At 40.8% G+C, this 17,837-nt stretch overlaps 1 protein-coding gene across 6 annotated transcripts in view; it reads left to right on the top strand.

Annotated features, from left to right (window-relative positions):
- The first annotated feature begins 3,030 nt into the window (after positions 1-3,030).
- The window catches only part of CADPS2 (calcium dependent secretion activator 2), a 495,178-nt gene continuing 480,371 nt past the window's right edge, over positions 3,031-17,837 (top strand). For 3 of the 6 annotated variants that reach the window (XM_058529077.1, XM_058529069.1, XM_058529087.1), the window contains exon 1: positions 3,031-3,710. In XM_058529077.1, coding sequence (XP_058385060.1) covers positions 3,372-3,710 — 339 coding nt within the window. In that variant the 5' untranslated portion in view covers positions 3,031-3,371. The remainder of the gene's footprint in view (positions 3,711-17,837) is intronic. The other 3 variants (XM_058529059.1, XM_058529050.1, XM_058529040.1) reach the window with 1 other exon arrangement.

The following is a 17,837-nucleotide window of genomic DNA, read 5'->3' as shown; positions in this document are numbered from 1 at the left end:
TTCCTCCTGCCTTGTCCCCTGTCTTAAATTCAAGCTTTCAATATTCCTCTCCCAGATTTCCTTAGTAATCTCTTGGTGTCTTGCCTCTGGTTTTACTGCCCTTACATTGCTCCAGATTGACTCTTAAGGGCTACAGATCACCTTATGTCTTTCCTTATTTATGCCTTTATGTGCATCCCCATTTTCTTCAGGATATGGTTTACATTCCACAGCTTGGCATACAAGGCCATGGATGCCTGCCCACTGTCCTGCTCAGTGCTGAATTTGCCTCTGCCTGTTCTCTAGTCTCATTTCCCCCATCTTCATACGTACCCTTTGTTTCAGATATGCTGGTTTACTTACAGTCTCCAAATGTGGCAATCAATTTCACGCCTTTGCAGATGTGGTTCCTCCTGTCTACAGTGCCCTCACCCCAACAACTCTGAATCATTTTTTAAGACATGTCAAGCATCCTGGAAGCCTTCCCTTACTCTATCCTGAATGAGATATATCTTTTCTGTATTACCATTATCTCATGGGTTATTAGAACTATCATCAGATTGCAACACTAATTTTTTTGGTGTGTGAGGAAGATCAGCTCTGAGCTAACATCCAATGCCAATCCTCCTCTTTTTTTTTTTTTGCTGAGGAAGGTTGGCCCTGAGCTAACATCCGTGCCCATCTTCCTCCACTTTATATGGGACGCTGCCACAGCATGGCTTTGACAAGTGGAGCATCAGTGCCCGCCCCGGATCCCAACCTGCCAACCCCGGGCCACCACAGTGGAGCGTGCGCACTTAACTGCTTGTGCCACCAGGCCGGCCCCAATATTTCTTTTTTTTTTTAAATAAATGTTTTTCTCATTTATCATTCTTTAACCTGTAAATGTCTTAAGATCAGAAACAGTATCTTGTTCTTCTAAATATACTCAGCATAGTTTTAACATGTTAGTTTCTTAACAAATGTATGTTTAATTAATGAAATCCTTAAACATTCTCTTTGTTGTCTTTTGGATATTTCTCTAATTTATGCCCCTTAAACCATTTTCATTTTCACAGAGAAAACAATGTATATGTTATTCAAAAAATATTAGTTATTTCCAGTGGGATCTCCAATGCTTGGAGAATATTTTATTTGATAACCATTTTTAATAGGAAGAGAATAATAAGCTATCACATCGAGTAGTATCAACTAAATAATAAAAGAAACTGAAAAATATACCTCCCCTTGGCAAGAAAAGGAAAGGCAATAAAGCTGCTATATTTAAATTGTACTTTTATGTCCCTAGAAGTTAAATTATTTTAGTTGTCAATTTAATAAACATCATATGATTAATATGCTGATTTATAATCAGACAAATTGTAATAGAAAAAGCCACTATTTGGAACTAGAAAGGACTCACTATGTTGAGTCCTTGTTCCATTAGCTGTTAGTTCTGTAGCAAAGACGATTCTTTAAGTCCCAGGTTCCTTATCTGTACAACAGAACTAAAAATAAAGGGGATAATGTATGTAAAGTGCTCAGTGCAGTACTGGGTACAAAGCATGTAAATGGTCATCGTCATCATCATCATCATCACCTGTCTCAAAAGGTTACTTTGGCAACATTATTAGATAAGCACATTCACAAAACTTTGCAAATTGTAAAGTGCTGTGTATATAAGCGTTAGATACTATGACTTAAATGAATAAGCTTGTCATTTATTGTTTACCTTGCCAAAAATGAAACCGTCTTTAAATACATCAGTTTTTGAGATTTCTTTTTCCTTGGCAGTTGATCAGCCAGCGGTCATGCCTTCAAAGAACACCTTTCATCACTGTGGGCACCCGTCAAGGACTGATGAATAGGTAAGTCTCCCCAGGAGTAAATGCCTCCTTGTCTTTTTACCCCATCTTAGGGAGAATGTCAGTAAATGCAGAAGGAAAGCTTCTTTCTTGTGTACCTAACTGCGGAAGTGACTTGAAAAAGCTAAAGCTGCTATCTGGCTACTGGGAAGACAAGCTCAGAGCCAGTAGTTTTATCTGCCCAGTGATTCTTCCACTGAGCGTCATCACCTCCCTGCCAGGTTGGCCACTGCACACTGCACCTTGTGTTGAATGCATGTTTTCCCCATTTCTCCTTCTGTCCGGATTAAGAACATCGGAAACAAAATCACCAAAAGAAACTCCTAGGTGGTTCTGGCATTGGGACTGAGAAATCTGCGCAGATAAGACCGGCAGGGTGCAGCTACGAGACGCCTGCTTGAGGCCAGAACAAACAGTGACCAAGTGTTGTGTGCCCCAGTGCGCCGCAGGCTCGTGCACATCCTAACAGTGCTGGACACCCAGCGTGCGCTCAAATATTTGCTGAATAAATGTCTACAGTAAATAACCTGTTTTGAGTCAACCGCATCCCAGCCCAGAAAATAATTGAGCTATGTGTGAGCTGAATCAGAGTACCATTTCGCAAATATAAAATCTATCTTGCTCATGCGTCTACAAAAATAAAAAGTTTAAAACGAAAGGCTCGCGTGTTTTTTTTTTTTTTTTCTTTTTAAGAAGGTTCCTTTGACTTTTATAATTTGGACTTCAGCACGAGTGTTAAGCAGTAGTAGAGCAGAGCGAGAGACTTTTCAAAGTCTCTTCCCAACGTTATCTGGAAGTGAACGGCTCGGGCCCCACTTTTCCGCGCTCGGGTTCAACCCTGGGTATCAGGTTCGGGTTTGAAAGATGTTCTGGCCGCTCCCCACATCTAGGGGTGCGAGGGCAGCTCTCTCGCCCCCTGTTCGCCGGCTTGTGGGAAGGTAGCTTGCAGGAGAAAAGAGGGTGGGTGGTGGGGTCACGGCAGTCCAAACAACCCCTGGTGGGCGCACACAGAGCCGTTACGCTCAGCGGCTCCCCGCCTTTGCAAACAGGGCGCCCCGGCACCAGGGCACCTGGGCCCGGGGCAGCGCGGCGGCTCGCGCACGCGCACTCCGCGGCCCCCCGCCTGCTCCTCAACATTCCATTCCACGTGTTGCTTGTTGTAGGCGCCACAGGTTCCCCACCTGCGCCCGGGCGCTCGGGCCACTCCGACTCTGCCTGCCGGCGCGGCAGAACCATGGGGTTGGCGGGCTCCGGACCGCCCGAGCAATTCACAAGGCGCTCGGGCTCGCCCCCATCGCTAACTCCGCCTATTTAATCCCGGCGGCTCCCCACTCTCCGTCCTCCTCCTGGCTCCTGCCCGCCCCCTTCGTCCGGGTGGTAGGAAACACTCCAGTCTCCAACTCGACGTGTCCGGAAAGCCCTGGCCAGTTTCCCTTTCGTTCTGCGGCCGCTGCTGCCAGCGCGCGGCTTCCTCAGACCCGCGGGCGCAGCCACCCGGGGTGAGGCGCCTGGGGGCCGCGGGCCGAGCGGCGGGGCTCCCCGAGCACCATGCTGGACCCGTCTTCCAGCGAAGAGGAGTCGGACGAGGGGCTGGAAGAGGAGAGCCGCGATGTGCTGGTGGCGGCCGGCGGCTCGCAGCGAGCAGCGCCGGCCCCGGCTCGGGAAGGGCGGCGGGACGCGCCGGGACGCGCGGGCGGCGGCGGTGCGGCCAGACCCGTGAGCCCGAGCCCCTCGGTGCTCAGTGAGGGGCGAGACGAGCCCGAACGGCAGCTGGACGAGGAGCAGGAGCGGAGGATCCGCCTGCAGCTCTACGTCTTCGTCGTGAGATGCATCGCGTATCCCTTCAACGCCAAGCAGCCTACCGACATGGCCCGGCGGCAGCAGAAGGTGAGTTGCACACAGGACCCGTCGCCTTCTGCGGCCACTTCTCCCTCCCCGGGTTTTTTTCCCGGGAGAGCTCTGGGGCGCCTGTCCTCTGTCCTGCTCAACGCAGGACACTGTATTTTTGTTAATCTTGGAGGGCAAAGGAATCATGGGGTGGGGGGAGACGATGTTTTAGCCCGCTGGGTATCGAGTTGCAGCGGACGCGTCTTCTTCCCCACCTCCCGGTTGGCAGAAGCTGTCAGCTTGGCATCTGTGAGACCCAGACCGACCTGACAGCTCCGGCCAGGCCGTGCGGCGGTTGCAGCCGGTGGGCTGGGCTCTGGCCGGGTTAGAACGCAACTCCCATCAACTTTAATTTCTAACAGCACTGGCGCATTCCCGTTCACCTGGCCCAGCTGGAACTGGCTTTGCCGTGGGTGTGAATGAGCGTGTAGCTAGGCGAAACAGGTGGAATCTGAACCCTGCTGTTAGCTAGAGAGAAGTTCTCACTAGGGCGAAGGGGTAGAATTTTTCCTCGGTGAGTTAATGGACAAGTTTCCTATACTGCTGTGTAATTAGGACATCAAATTCAAACAGTGAAGAAGGTTTGCAGCTTTGTAGAGTTGCTGTGGGTTAGTAATTCCTGGTCCAGGCAGGCCTAATGAAACGCACTATTGATGAAAAATAAAGGATTAGTGTATAACCACTTCGTAATGAATGCTCCCCCCCACCCCAAAAGAGGTAAGGAGTTTGTTTCAGGTGTAATGTCTGCCAACTTGAGTTTTAAAACCGGACCCCAAGGGTCTAATGTTCTGTAGCAGACAAAAATAATGACCCCAATTGCCCTAATTGGGTACATGTTCTCAATAGAAACTGCCTAGGAAATCTTTTAATAGAATGTGGATCCTAGAAGGTTCAGTAGAAATCTGTAAGTCCTCTTAGTTTGGGTCAAGATGTGGAGACCCAGAGAGATTGTAATTTGCCCAAGGCATACCTGGATGCACAGGTGTTTATTAGTTTTCTAAAGTATTAACTTCAGCAGCAGCAGGCACTTCTTAGAAATTTGGAGAGCTTTTGAATTGACTTGAAAAACTGTAGTTCAGAGTAAGTACAGTCTTGCCACCACCCTCCCATCCCCATTTACCCAGCCTCTTAAAACAGGCCTAAAGTAAGCAGCTGTTTTGAATCGGTCATTCTCTGGGCAAGCTTATGGATTGATTGTCTACAGCTGGCAGCTAATTAGATCCTTCAAGTACCTAACCCTCTAGGTAATTCAGAGTCACAGAATGCCGGGGCTGGTAAAAGACGTTGGGATCCTCTAAGTAGACCCCTCATTTTGGAGGAGAGAAGTATGTCAGTAGCATTTCCTGATCCCAAACTATCGGGCGTGATTGAAGACACCATTCCTCAGCTCAGTTTTGAGTGCCCTGTGGAGTTTTCCGTTCCACTCCTAGGTAAGTATCATACTTTCTTATCCACTGCTTGCATTAAGTTGCGTTGCAGTCAGTCACCCGTTGCCTCTTCTCAGCTCTGTAGATCAAGTGACTTTCAAATTCAGTAGTCATTCTTAAACTAAGTGGAAGTAATTTTTGGCATATATGTTGTGTATGTGGTTATAAAGTTTGAGTTATCCAGTCTCCAGTTTTATCATTCATATTGCATTTAAGCTTATTTTTAGTGTATTAAAGTATAAAAATGTATGGCAAGACTAAGACGTTATTCCTGTTTGGAATATCATTCTTGTAAATGACTTTTTGCAAAAGCATCTTCAAGTACTGTGCGTATGTGTTGCATTTTGTTAATGAAACAAACTCTCCCTTGCTTGTTCAAATAGTGCAGATCTCTCTGACTCCTCCTGTTTAAATAGAAGGATTGTTTCTCCGGAAATTATTTGAATTGGCAAACAGGGGCATTCACAATACTACTGAGGAGACTGTTATAACCTTATCCAGGCATTACCAAAAATAATTCCAAGCTACAAAAAAGCAAAATGCTGCATATGTTCTGTGCAAAAATATTTGGAATTCTTGTAAAGCCCTCTTTTCTAAACGTTCAGAGCACTGTGTGCTGTCAGGTTAACTTGTGAATTTTACTGTCAGGTTAACTTGTGTGAATTTTATGTATTAAGGGTGAGGCCCCATAACAGCCCAAGTTTAAATGAGGGAAACACTTATTCAAAGGGCCTCATGCTTTTTTTTCTTTCTTTTTTTTTTTTTTTTGAGAAAGATCAGCCCCGAGCTAACATCCATGCCAATCCTCCTCTTTTTGCTGAGGAAGACTGGCCCTGAGCTAACATCTATTGCCAATCCTCCTTCCCCCACCTTTTCTCTCCACAGCCCCAGTAGATAGTTGTATGTCATAGTTGCACATCCTTCTAGTTGCTGTATGTGGGATGCTGCCTCAGCATGGCCAGACAAGCGCTGGATCCGTGTGCGCCCAGGATCGGAACCTGGGCCGCTAGTAGCGGAGCGCGCACACTTAACCACTAAGCCATGGGGCCGGCCCCCACCACACTTTGTTTTTTTTTTAACATGCTTCTTGCTAAAGGGAGCTGGAGCAATTCTTGGCAGTCAGGTTTCCTCCTAGGACAAGACGAAATGGGAATTTAACTATATTCTTGTGATTTTGATGCGCAAGCCAGTAATTAACGCCAAACTTTGTCTCGAATTATACAGTTGGGTTATATAAAAGAAGTAACAGGATAATTGCAAAATCACTAATCTATTGTATATTTTTATTCTGTATCTTCAAGTAGTCAGACATCTAGTAAAAGGATTTAATAGCTTAAATTGTTGTCATTGCAATGCATATTGTTGCTTACTCACTTCTCCCAACATTGAGAATTTAGAAACTCAGAAATTGAGATCTGAAAGGATCCTCACTTTATAAATGAAGAAAATGAATCACAGAGAGATAAGAGCCTTACCCTGGCAGTCAGAGCCCCCTCACTGTTAGGGCTGGTGAGTTTCTGTGAACCAGAACTGAGTTGCACTGTTTTTAATTCACGTGGCTAAAATGGCCCACAAAGGTAGTAAGGGGTTGTATGTATGAGTTATTTGAGAAAGCTTGATAGCGTTAAATTCAGTTGACAAAAACATGTCTGTCTTGGCTTTTGTCTGGAAAAATTCGGCTCAGAGGAATAACAGTTGTCAGCTTATGCCAGTTAGGTCCTCTGACTACTTACGGCTTTACAGAAAATTCTGTGGGTGAGTGTGGACCAGTCACGGTGACAAAGCTTTGTACCAGGTGGTCACACTACCTAAGTGAACATATCTAGGAGTTCACACATGATTCAAATATGAAATAACAGCCAATGGCAAATGACTTCAGCTGTGAATAGCGCTTAAGCCTCTGTTTCCTTACCTTGATTGCCTTTGCATCATCACAACGCTAACAGCAATAATGAACTCTGGGTGATTCTAGATCATTGGTTAAAGATGGGATCAGTGTCGAAACGAGAAAAACAGTGACATAGATGAAGCAAGTCAGTTATTACTTAATAAATGCAATTTGTCAAACCTTTGGGAAACATTGAGACTCTGGAGGGAAAAGCAATAAAAGGGGTCCTTGGTGATTAGGAGGTAGGAAGAATCGGACAAACACAAGGACCACCGTAGAAGTGGTTAAGTACATTCTCTCACATAGATGTGGGTTTACACACTTCTGGTCTCAATTTATAACTTCAGGTGTACATGACTTGAGGTGCTGCCAGTTTTGGTTAGCCAGAAATCTATAGGTTTCTAGTCGGTGGTTGCTCTGTTCATTATATTTTCATTATTAAATTTAGTAAAAGTCAGATGTTGAAGGAGCCAACTGTTTTTTTAAAATAGACATAATGAAGAGGGAATTAAAAATTAAAATGGTACCTACTAACTTTCCATATGATTCATATACCCATGTTCTTTGCATTTATATGCATTGCCACTGAAATCACACTCAACTGCCTTATTAAACGTTTTTATATAATCACTCCCACCACTTTGCATAATTTTCCTCGATAATTCTAGCTTTCAAAAATGTATACCAATATTGTGAAATTGCAGATGGTGGGGAAATAAGCTCCTTAGGTAAAATGGATCAGGAAGAGAGCATGTGGGGGACTAGTATTGGGTGAAATAGTTTACAGTGGGCTCCTGCCTACAACTCTTCCATCTGAATGTTATACTACAGTCAAGTGGCCACTTTTATCCCTTGTTGGAAATGGTAGTCCTTTCTGTGTGTGTTGTTTAAATCTTCTGACTGCTTAGGTGATCCCCAAGCTCAGAGAAAGCCAGTTTTATAAAAAATGAGCTACAGATCTACAAAGGCTGAGAATCACTTATCTTATACCAGGAGTCACTATGCCTTACTGCTGTGTTGCCCCACCTTTGTGGCCTAAGATACAACAATGGCCACATGTATTCTCAGCACAGTGCATGGTGTATAAGAACTTAGCAAATATCTGTTGGATACATGGAAGTGTCAGATTTAGTCTATGTTGCAAAGAATTAGTGAGGTGTAGGATGGAGGAAAGATAACAGAAAGGGAAAGTTAGTCTTCTACTCTTCCTTGGAAAAGAATGTTCCTAATCTGCTTTGAGACCTCCAGGACTCACCCCACCCTTCTAAAGAAAGCCATAAAAATGGTAATACCTGTTGGTGTAGAACCAACGACTTCAAGAGAGACAAGCAGTGTTAGAAGCCTCACAGTATGCCTTGCTTTCTTGCTTGCAAGTTTCCAGCAGGTCTGGTGATTGTCTAGAAAGCCATCCTTTCGTGCTCCTCCTCAGGCATTGGTACATTATGGTGCAAATACAGAAGGGATGGGTTATGCTGTTTGCTGCTTTTAATAATAGGGAATACATCGTCCTGTGGGGGAGTGAGTTGGAAACCACACATTAAAGTAAAACCTCAAACTGGCCTTCAACCCATCTCAGAAAAAATGCTTGTTGCTTCAGCTGATTCTTCTAACCCTCCATAGGGTATCTTGAGACCGTAGCACTTAATTTGGTGGAACGAGCTGTGCTAATGAGAATTCAAACGGATTAAGTGATATTGGCGTTTGCTGCTTTCTTTCAAAAAGGAAATTGGCTGTAATTTTCATATACAATAACTGCTTATAAAGTGTGAAATAAAATATTGTAATTGTGTGGTTTCCCTCCAGTTTGTTTTTCTTTTAATGGAAACAGTTCCCTTCATTTGTACACTCATAAATAGCTCAGTTTATAAGCTCGTTAAAGACCTTCAAAACAAAATTAAGAAAGCCAATTGCCAGGTTATGAAATATGGGGAGACTGGAAAATCCTACCAGTCATCATTTGCTAGTGAGGCAGGCCTCTTGTTGTTGTGCTACTTTATATGCATTGCAAATTAACTTAGACGTTTCTTTGGGAAGGAAGAGGTGGGTTGCATAGTCGTGTTATTGCTGTTTCAGTATTTAGGCTAGAAAGGACCTAATGATTGTAAATAGTGGATGTATCGTTGGAACAATTAACACCTTTTCTAGAGTTTTAAGAGTATTCAAGAATCAAATTATGGAATCGTCCGAAATCCATAACATTTCATTTTATGGCCACTGTTTGTTACCAAATGATTTTGATATGATTTCCTTTAAAAAACCCTGATGCCTATCCTTAGCTGCACATTAGAATCACCTGGAGAACTTTTAAAAATCCCATTATCCAGATTGTACCTCAGGCCAATTAAGTCAGTCTTTGGGGCTGTGGTCTTAAAACTTCCCAGGTGATTCCAATGTACAACCAAGGCTGAGAACCACTGTTAAAGGGAAGCTGTGGAAATGACTTATTTTCACTGAGGTAAGGTGAAAGTATTTGCAGTGAGTGAGATTAATTAAACCAATATTCGATATTAAGGTAAAGGCTATAGGGATGCTCTAAGCAAGGAACAAAAAATACATCTAAATAATATTCTAGACTTTGAATCAATACAGTGAGGCCAGTGCATATTTATTTAGACTTTTAAAAGGTCTTTGATTATTTGATATACTGGAGGCAATTAAATTACATTAGCAATTGTGTAACTTATTCATTGTAAAACCACAGATCACTACATTAGCAACAGAAGATATAGGCTGCTGAGGGTAAGCCTGAGTGCTGCTTTCCATTCCAGGATGAATGAGGAGAGAGAATACAGTGAAGTCTCCGAGTTGGAGCTGACACTGAGTAATGCCTATCTGAAGAGTAAATTTCACAAAGATCTTACAGGATCATTAGTGGGCAGAATGTTTCCTCAGTGTATACAATAGTGATGCATATATGTTTTTCAAAAAGTAAACCTGAGAAGTCGTTCTCCAGTAATTATCTGAAGTAATTAAAACTAAACAAGAACTTAGAGTGTTTTGATATTCTGCTATTGCTAAAATTCTAACATGAGTTGGACAGTAAGGAAAGCTTCTATTTTCCTCAAATTGCATTAATAGGTTAAGTTGTTGGTTTGCATTTGGGAGCCTTCTACTTTGTAGAAGGCTTTTTCTGCTTTGCTTCTTGAAACTATCACATTACTTTGTAAACCTTATGGTTTGCGTGTTTTCGTTTTATAACCATCAAGTTGATGAATTTTTACAGTGCAAATGTTACTGGGGCAAAGAGTATGAATAATTTAAAGGCTGTCTTTGCCAATCTGATAGCTGAGATGATATTTAATTTGCTTCTTTCTGATTGCTTGAGGGTAAAGATGTGTATGTGTATGGTCTAAGATTCTTTTCCCATTTTTTTATTGAGACTTTGGTTTTATTAACGTGAACCTTTTATCAATATGTTGAGGATACTGCTTCTCTGTGGAGGGTGTTGTTATAGTCTTTCATTTTGTTTTCAGATACACTTTGATTGATCTTTTCCTTAAATTATTTCTCATTCATGCTCTTGGACAATGAGTTTCCCATCTGGAATTAAAGTTTGAAGCAAGGAGTTGACGTTACTTCTTCCCCCAAATAACTAACCAATTCTTGCAGCTTAGTTTTTGATTAAGCTCTACTCTCATTAGTAAGCTGTAAGGCCAGATTGTTTCTATGCTTCAATAGTTGATTGGTCAAGTATTTTTTGAGCCCCTATTATGTGAGTTAAACACTATCCAATGTTCTGAGAATATAGTAGAGAATAAAACAAGCAGAAATCCTCTCATGGGCTAGCATTCAATAATTTATATGTAGATTATGTGTGTATATTTTTCTTTGTATTTGTTTCTAGGTTACTGATTCTAATTCATTAATCTAGTTATTTTTTCCTATTGCTAGTACCATATAATTTTGATTCATGACAATTTTTATCATTTTAGTGTATGATGCCTAGTTGCTATTTCTGTGTCAAAAATTCCTTTCATCATTCTCTACTCCCCTCTTGCTTCTTGAAAATATTGTACCTGTATAGCATATTGCCTAGGAAATCACTCTTTGGTGTCAGAGGGCCTGGGCTTCATCCTTTTCTAGTATTCACTCACTGTGTGAGCAAGGCATTTCATCCCTCTGGGCCCTGGCTTTTTCATTTGTAAAATGAGGATAATGACCTCATAGAATTCTTGTTATGGTTAAATGAGATGATGCATGTGAAGTGCTTAGTATGTGTCTGCTACATGCATAAGCTCCAAGTTAGGTGCTATCATTTTTGTCTTGTCAATTTAATTAAGCCTGTTGAGGAAGCAGTATTTTTTTTTTTACTTTAAGTCTTGAGGAACATAGCATGTCTCTTCATTTTAGTCAGGCCTCTTATGTCTTTGTGATGTTTTGTAGTTTTCATTATATAGACTCCTTGCATTTATAATCAAGATTATTTTTAAGCATTTTATAATTTTTTTTAATGCGGCTTAACTTTTTCTATTCTCATTATGACGGTAAATGCGAAACTCTTTAATTGTTGTTAACTGGTCATATTACTGTATACTAATTATTTTAGTAGTTATTACCTGATCCTTCTAAATTTTCTAGGTAGGTGGCTGAATCATGTGATAGTGATGACTTTTGTCTCGTCCTATCCTGTAGCTGTTTCACATGTCACTGGATCGGAAGAATGTCCAGAACAGTGTGTGTACCTGTTGCTGATAGCTTGTCTTGGTGCAGGCTTTACTGGGAATGCTTTTGGTCTTCCACCAGTGAATATACTGTTGGTTAGTATTTTAGGATAGATATTCTTTATTGTTTAAACAATTATTATTATTAATTTTTTTGTGAGGAAGATTAGCCCTAAGATAACAGCTGTCGCCAACCCTCTTTTTGCTGAGGAAGATTGGCCCTGGGCTGACATCCATGCTGATCTTCCTCTCCTTTTTATGGGACGCCGCCACAGCATGGCTTGACAAGCGGTGCATCGGTGTGCACCTGGGATCTGACCCTGCAAACCCCGGGCTGCCACAGTGGAGCGCACGCACTGAACTGCTACGCCCTTGGGCCGGCCCCTAACTATTGTATTTTTATTACATTAAGATAAAAAATATCAGGAATGTTTATCAAATTCCTTTTTTTTTTTTTTTTTTGAGGGGAAGATCAGCCCTGCCAGTCCTCCTCTTTTTGCTGAGGAGGACTGGCCCTGGCTAACATCTGTGCCCATCTTCCTCCGCTTTATATGGGACGCCACCACAGCATAGCTTGATGAGTGGTGCATCGGTGTGCGTGCGGGATCCGAACCCTAGGCTGCTGCAGTGGAGCGTGTGCACTTAACTGCTACGCCACAGGGCTAGCCCCCAAATTCCTTTTTCATATCGAGGTGATAGTCTAATTTTATTTTACTGATGTCACATTAGATTATTAGGTTTCCTATTAAAACATATTTTCATTTCCAGGATAATTCCTATTTGATTGTGGTCATTTTGTATACACCTTTAATTTTGAGTTCCCTATGTTTCTAATTTTTGATTTTTATGCCTGTGTTCATAAGAGAAAGGTGTAGCACTTTCTGTTTTGGGCTGTCATTGTCATGGGTTTGGTTTTAAGGAATAGTAGTGTTAGAAACGTTTTAACTTGATCTGTGCTCTAGAATAGTATTTTTGCTTTTTTGTTATGTAAAGTATCTGATACTTGGACTTTTGAAAGAATTCACTCATGAGATTAACTACATTCAGAACCTATTTTAGATTTTTTCCTTTCTTTGGCCTGTTAGATTTTTCTGCTTATTCCAGATTCAAATATAATTGCATGATTTTAGAAAATCGGCTATTTCTAGATTTTTCAGGTGTATTAACATGGAGTTGGACATATGTCTCACTTTTCTCAATCTTTTATGTTTTAAGTCTTCAGATTTTATTCTCCATTTAAAAAATTCACTAGATATCCCAGATACTATTGTTTTTACAAATATACATGTTAACTTTATAAATTCTGTTATTTTATAAATCAGTTTTTATTTTATTTCCGGTTTCCTCTTGGGTTTTTTTTTTTTTTTTTTTGGTGAGGAAGATGGTCCTTGAGCTATCATCTGTGCCAGTCTTCCTCCACTTTGTATGTGGGATGTTGCCTCAGCTTGGCTTGATGAGTGATGTATAGGTCTGCGTTTGGGATCTGAACCGGGGAACCCCAGGGCCGCTGAGGTGGAGCACTCGAACTTAACCACTATGTCAGCCCCCTAGGATTTTTTCTTTTAAGGGGGCTGGGTAGGGGGAGACATAAGGGAGAAGTTGTTTCATCTAGCTTCTTAATTAGGTTGATTATTTTCTCTTGTAATAAGAAAATATACAGGGCTAACCCTGATGGCCTAGTGGTTAAAGTTTGGGCTTCCGCTTCTGCAGCCTGGGTTTGGTTCCTGGATGTGGAACCACACTGCTCATCTGTTGGTAGCTGTGCTATGGTGATGCCTCACATAGAAGAACTAGAAGAATTTACAACTATACACAGCTATGTACTGGGGCTTTGGTGGCGGAAAAGGAAGAAGACTGGCAACAGATGTTAGCTTAGGACAAATCTTCTCCTGCAAAAAAATATATATACAAAGCTATGAATTTACCTCTAGATACAGTTTGGCATCAGTCTGTTTGTTAGATTATGAAACTCATAAGATTATTTTGCAAAAAATAGGAATTGCAGATTTTTTTCCCTTGAACCAGTATTTACATAGTTAATCAGAAGAGTAATTTAAAAATATCAAGTGTTGAAGTTTTGTTTTCTCTTTAGTAAGATTTCTAATTATGTCGACAGTGTGGTTCACTGAACCAGTCTCTCAATGTAGTGTGTAATTAAGTTTTACATCATAAATTAGTGTATATTCTGATTTTAGGATTAAAAGTTTGCTATCTAATTAGTGTTGTAGTAGTCATTCCTTATTTTTATCTTTATCAATGACTAAATTATCCTACTATCATTGTATGTATTTTTAATTTTGTGTTTGTAGGGATATCCATAAATTTTGATGTCAGATTCTTAATAGTATAAAGAGTCATAAGTATACTTATAATCAGTGAAAAGTAATTCTTTGGATCCCTTTGATCCATCTAGTGTGTGTGTGTTGGACAAGAATTCTACTTTGTTCAATTTTAATGTTGAAATTACCTTCTTTTGGGGGAATTTATTAGATTGATAGGTACCTGTAATATGTACACACCTACACTCATGTTACCTATATACACACATACATACACAGATGTGTGTATATATGTTTATATGTGTATAAGCACGTTTTAGAGTTATTGTCTATTGAGGAAAATTATTTAATACAACAATTTTTGCCTAGTCTTTGCTTTTATAAGAATTTGAAACATTAGTCATCACTGATGTGATGTTTAATCTTATTATTTTCCATTTTTTTTTTTCAGTGTTTCCTTTGCTTTTTGTTTTATGTCTTTGCTATATGGCATTACAGCTCTCCCATCCCAGAGCCAGGGAAGGTACGGACATGATGTCAATCTTCCATCGCCTTTCTCACGGTTGTGCTTACTGTTGTGATTCATTGGGCAGAGCACATGTGTTGCAAGAGGAATGTCCGCTAACTTGGTAATCCCTGAAGAAAATTGAAGACACGGCCTCTTAAAAGTGGGTTTTCATTTTATGTTTAGTCTGCAGTGTTTTTACCTTTTAAAATATTTTTATGGATCTGCATGAATATTTTTTATTGAAAGGTGGAAAAATTAAATTCTGCTGCCATGAACCAGTATTCTTACTACTTTAACAAATTTAGGGAAATATATTCCAAATCTTATTTGAAGATATGAGAATCTTATTTTAATTTGGTTCTCCAGAAAAATATCTAAAACTCAAAAATACTGCTTTAGCCAAAAAGGCTTACGAAATGCTAAATATCATAAGAAAACAATCTGAAATATAACACAGCAACTCGAGCTTACAGTTGTGAAGCTCTAGTTTTCTTAACCGGAGTCATTGCATATATTTTCGAGCAGCGATAACTAGCGAGATTGAGATAAAGCACATTCTTGTTCTCCCATCCCTGTTTCAACTAGAGCCACTCTGCTTTTATGTGTTATTAGAACAATATACCTAAAATGACAGAGGGGAAGGCCAAAGTGTCCAAATAATTATGAAAAACTAAAGTTATATGATTCAAGTTTACAATCCCGTAAGAATTTCTATAGTTTTATCACCACATCCTAGAATCGTACACTTTGGACTTGATTTTTCCTTTGCTTTTTATTTCCTCGTGAATATTTGAGAAGTGATATGGAGATATACAGTTTAATCCAACACAGATCTTCCCATAAGAAGCTGAAATTTAATAGGTGAGATGTTGAATGTGTGATCCTTCAAATAAGTAGAGATCAAAAGGACAATTTTTTTGGAGCTTGGGGGAGATTTGGGTACAAGAGGCAAATTTGAGAATTGTCATGTGAATTGCAGTTGAAGCCATGGGCTTGAATGATGTGTTTGGAGGAAGGAGAATCCAGGAAAGAGAAGGGTTTCATGACTTGATCTTAAAGAACTTCAGGATTTAAAAGACAGGAGAGAAGGCTGAGCTAGCAGAGGAAATGGAGAAGGAACAGCCAGATACATAAGAAGAAAGCTAGGATGGTCTGTGTCACAGAAACTAAGGGAAGAGCTATTTAATAGAAGGAAGTAGAAAACAATGTCACATGCTCCTGAGAGGTCAAATAAGATGGGGATTGAAAATGTTAATTGGATTTAGCCATATGGAAATGACCCCAACGTCGGTGACCCTAGTAACTCATTTTAGGTTTAATTTCACAGCCCACTTTTTTGTATGTTAATATTTCTAAACTGCATTTTGTATGCTGAGTTCAGCCTTTCATACAACATCTGAACAGCTTGAGTTATTGCGTGGTGGCTTTGCCACCCAACAGTTAAGCTTCAGCAGTGCTGCCCTTTGTATAGACTTTTGTAGGGGAAGCTATATAAATGTATATATGTGTGTGCATATGTATTCTTTTGTTTTACAAAAATGAAAAATTAGTAATAAGCAGAGATTTCAAATGCGGTACACGAAGTATGCCTCAAATAGCAAATCTTTGACATTAATTGGGTACTTATTAAATTTAGCTGTTCATTTCAATTATGAATGAAATGATCAAGCTCAGAACTTGTGCGGATGCTGGAATACGTAAATCAAAAGAGGTGAAACCAGGTTGTTTGTAATATTGTTTTTAACTCACTGGTAATGTCCCTCCCCTCCTGCATTGTCCCCTTTCTCTTTGTTTTGCTTTTCCACATTCAGTGTTCCGTATTAATAGGAACCCTATCTGTTGGAGAGTAGGGTTCTGCCCTTCTTTGTCCTGTCTAAATTGCTGTCTCATCTGTAAAATGACGCATACAATACTTGCTTCAGCAAGATGCTGTGAAGACTATGTAAAATTTCTGAAAAGCACCTAGCACGGTGCCTGGCGTGGAATAGATCTTCAGAGTTTCCTTTATTTTCTCAACTTTCATTCAGAAAAAATTTTCATTCTCTAAAGCATACTGCATTTAGTCGGCAAATATTAAGGCAATATTTGAACAGCTATTGTATGCCAGGCAGTATTTCGGGCACTGGGAGTATAGGTGTGGACAAGACAAGCCCTCATGAAGCTTATATTCTAGTCGAGGAGATGGATAATCAACAAATAGATGCATATACATATTAAAGGATAGATAGTGACTGTGGGGAGGGGGTTTGGCATCACTAGCTATTTCAGGTAGGGTAGTCAGGGGAAGCCTCTCGGAGGAGCAGGTAATGGTTGAGCAGAACGTGAAGTAAGTGAAGGACTGAGCCCCTTGAAGATGGGGTTGAGGAGGAAGAACATCACAGATGGCGTTAACAGCAAGTACAAAGAGCCTTGAGGTGGAATAAGATGAGCTTTTCTTATGTACAGCAGCAAACTGGTCTAGGGTGGCCAGGGTGGAGTGAGAAAAGGGAAGTGGGATGTGATGAGTCTAGAGAGGTAGGTGTGGGGTAGTTTGTGGAAGTTCTTTAGGCCATGGTAAGATCAGAATTTAAATCTGATGGGAAGCAATTACCTCTTTGAGCAGGTTCAAAAAGTGATCTGATTAAGCATCTCAGATCTGTTTGATCTGAGACAGTGCCACTACATTGCACAACTCCAGGGACACCATTTACATGGAATTTAAGGCACCTGCTTAAGGTTGTGCAGCCTTGACAACAGACTGTAGGGCCAAGAGTGGAAACAGGAAGACCAGTTGGGAGGTTGTGGCAATGGTTCAAGTTTGAATGGGGTGGGGTCACCTTAGAGGCAATACAGATCATAGGTAGTATTTACTCAACATTACTGCATTAAGTTTGTAAATATGTTATAATGAACAATACGGTAAAATAGGGTTATTTTGAGATTATAACATGTGAAATCTATTTAAGCTATTTTGTCAAAATAATAAACACTTGTGTGGTTAGAAATCCAAGCCTTGCAGAACTTACAATAAAAAGCAACAGTCTCCTGTCCCACTCCTCCCCATTCTAGTCATTCCCAGAGGGAACCCTTTTCACTCTTCACTATTGTTTTTGGTCTGTTTCTGAGGAAAATGGGCCCTGAGCTAACATCTGTTGCCAATCTTCCTCTCTTTGCTTGAGGAAGATTAGCCCTAAGCTAACATCTGTTGCCAATCTTCCTCTCTTTGCTTGAGGAAGATTAGCCCTGAGCTAACATCTGTGCCAGTCTTCCTCTATTTTGTATGTGGGTCAATGCCACAGCATGGCTGCCGATGAGTGGTGTGGGTCTGGGCCTGGGGACTGAAGCTGGGCCCCTGAAGTGGAGTGTGTTAAACTTAACCACTAGG

The sequence above is a fragment of the Diceros bicornis genome, chromosome 3, assembly GCF_020826845.1.
Source record: "Diceros bicornis minor isolate mBicDic1 chromosome 3, mDicBic1.mat.cur, whole genome shotgun sequence".
Taxonomy (NCBI): domain Eukaryota; kingdom Metazoa; phylum Chordata; class Mammalia; order Perissodactyla; family Rhinocerotidae; genus Diceros; species Diceros bicornis.
Note: the sequence above shows the minus strand (reverse complement) of the source record. Positions and strands in the feature narration are given on the sequence as shown.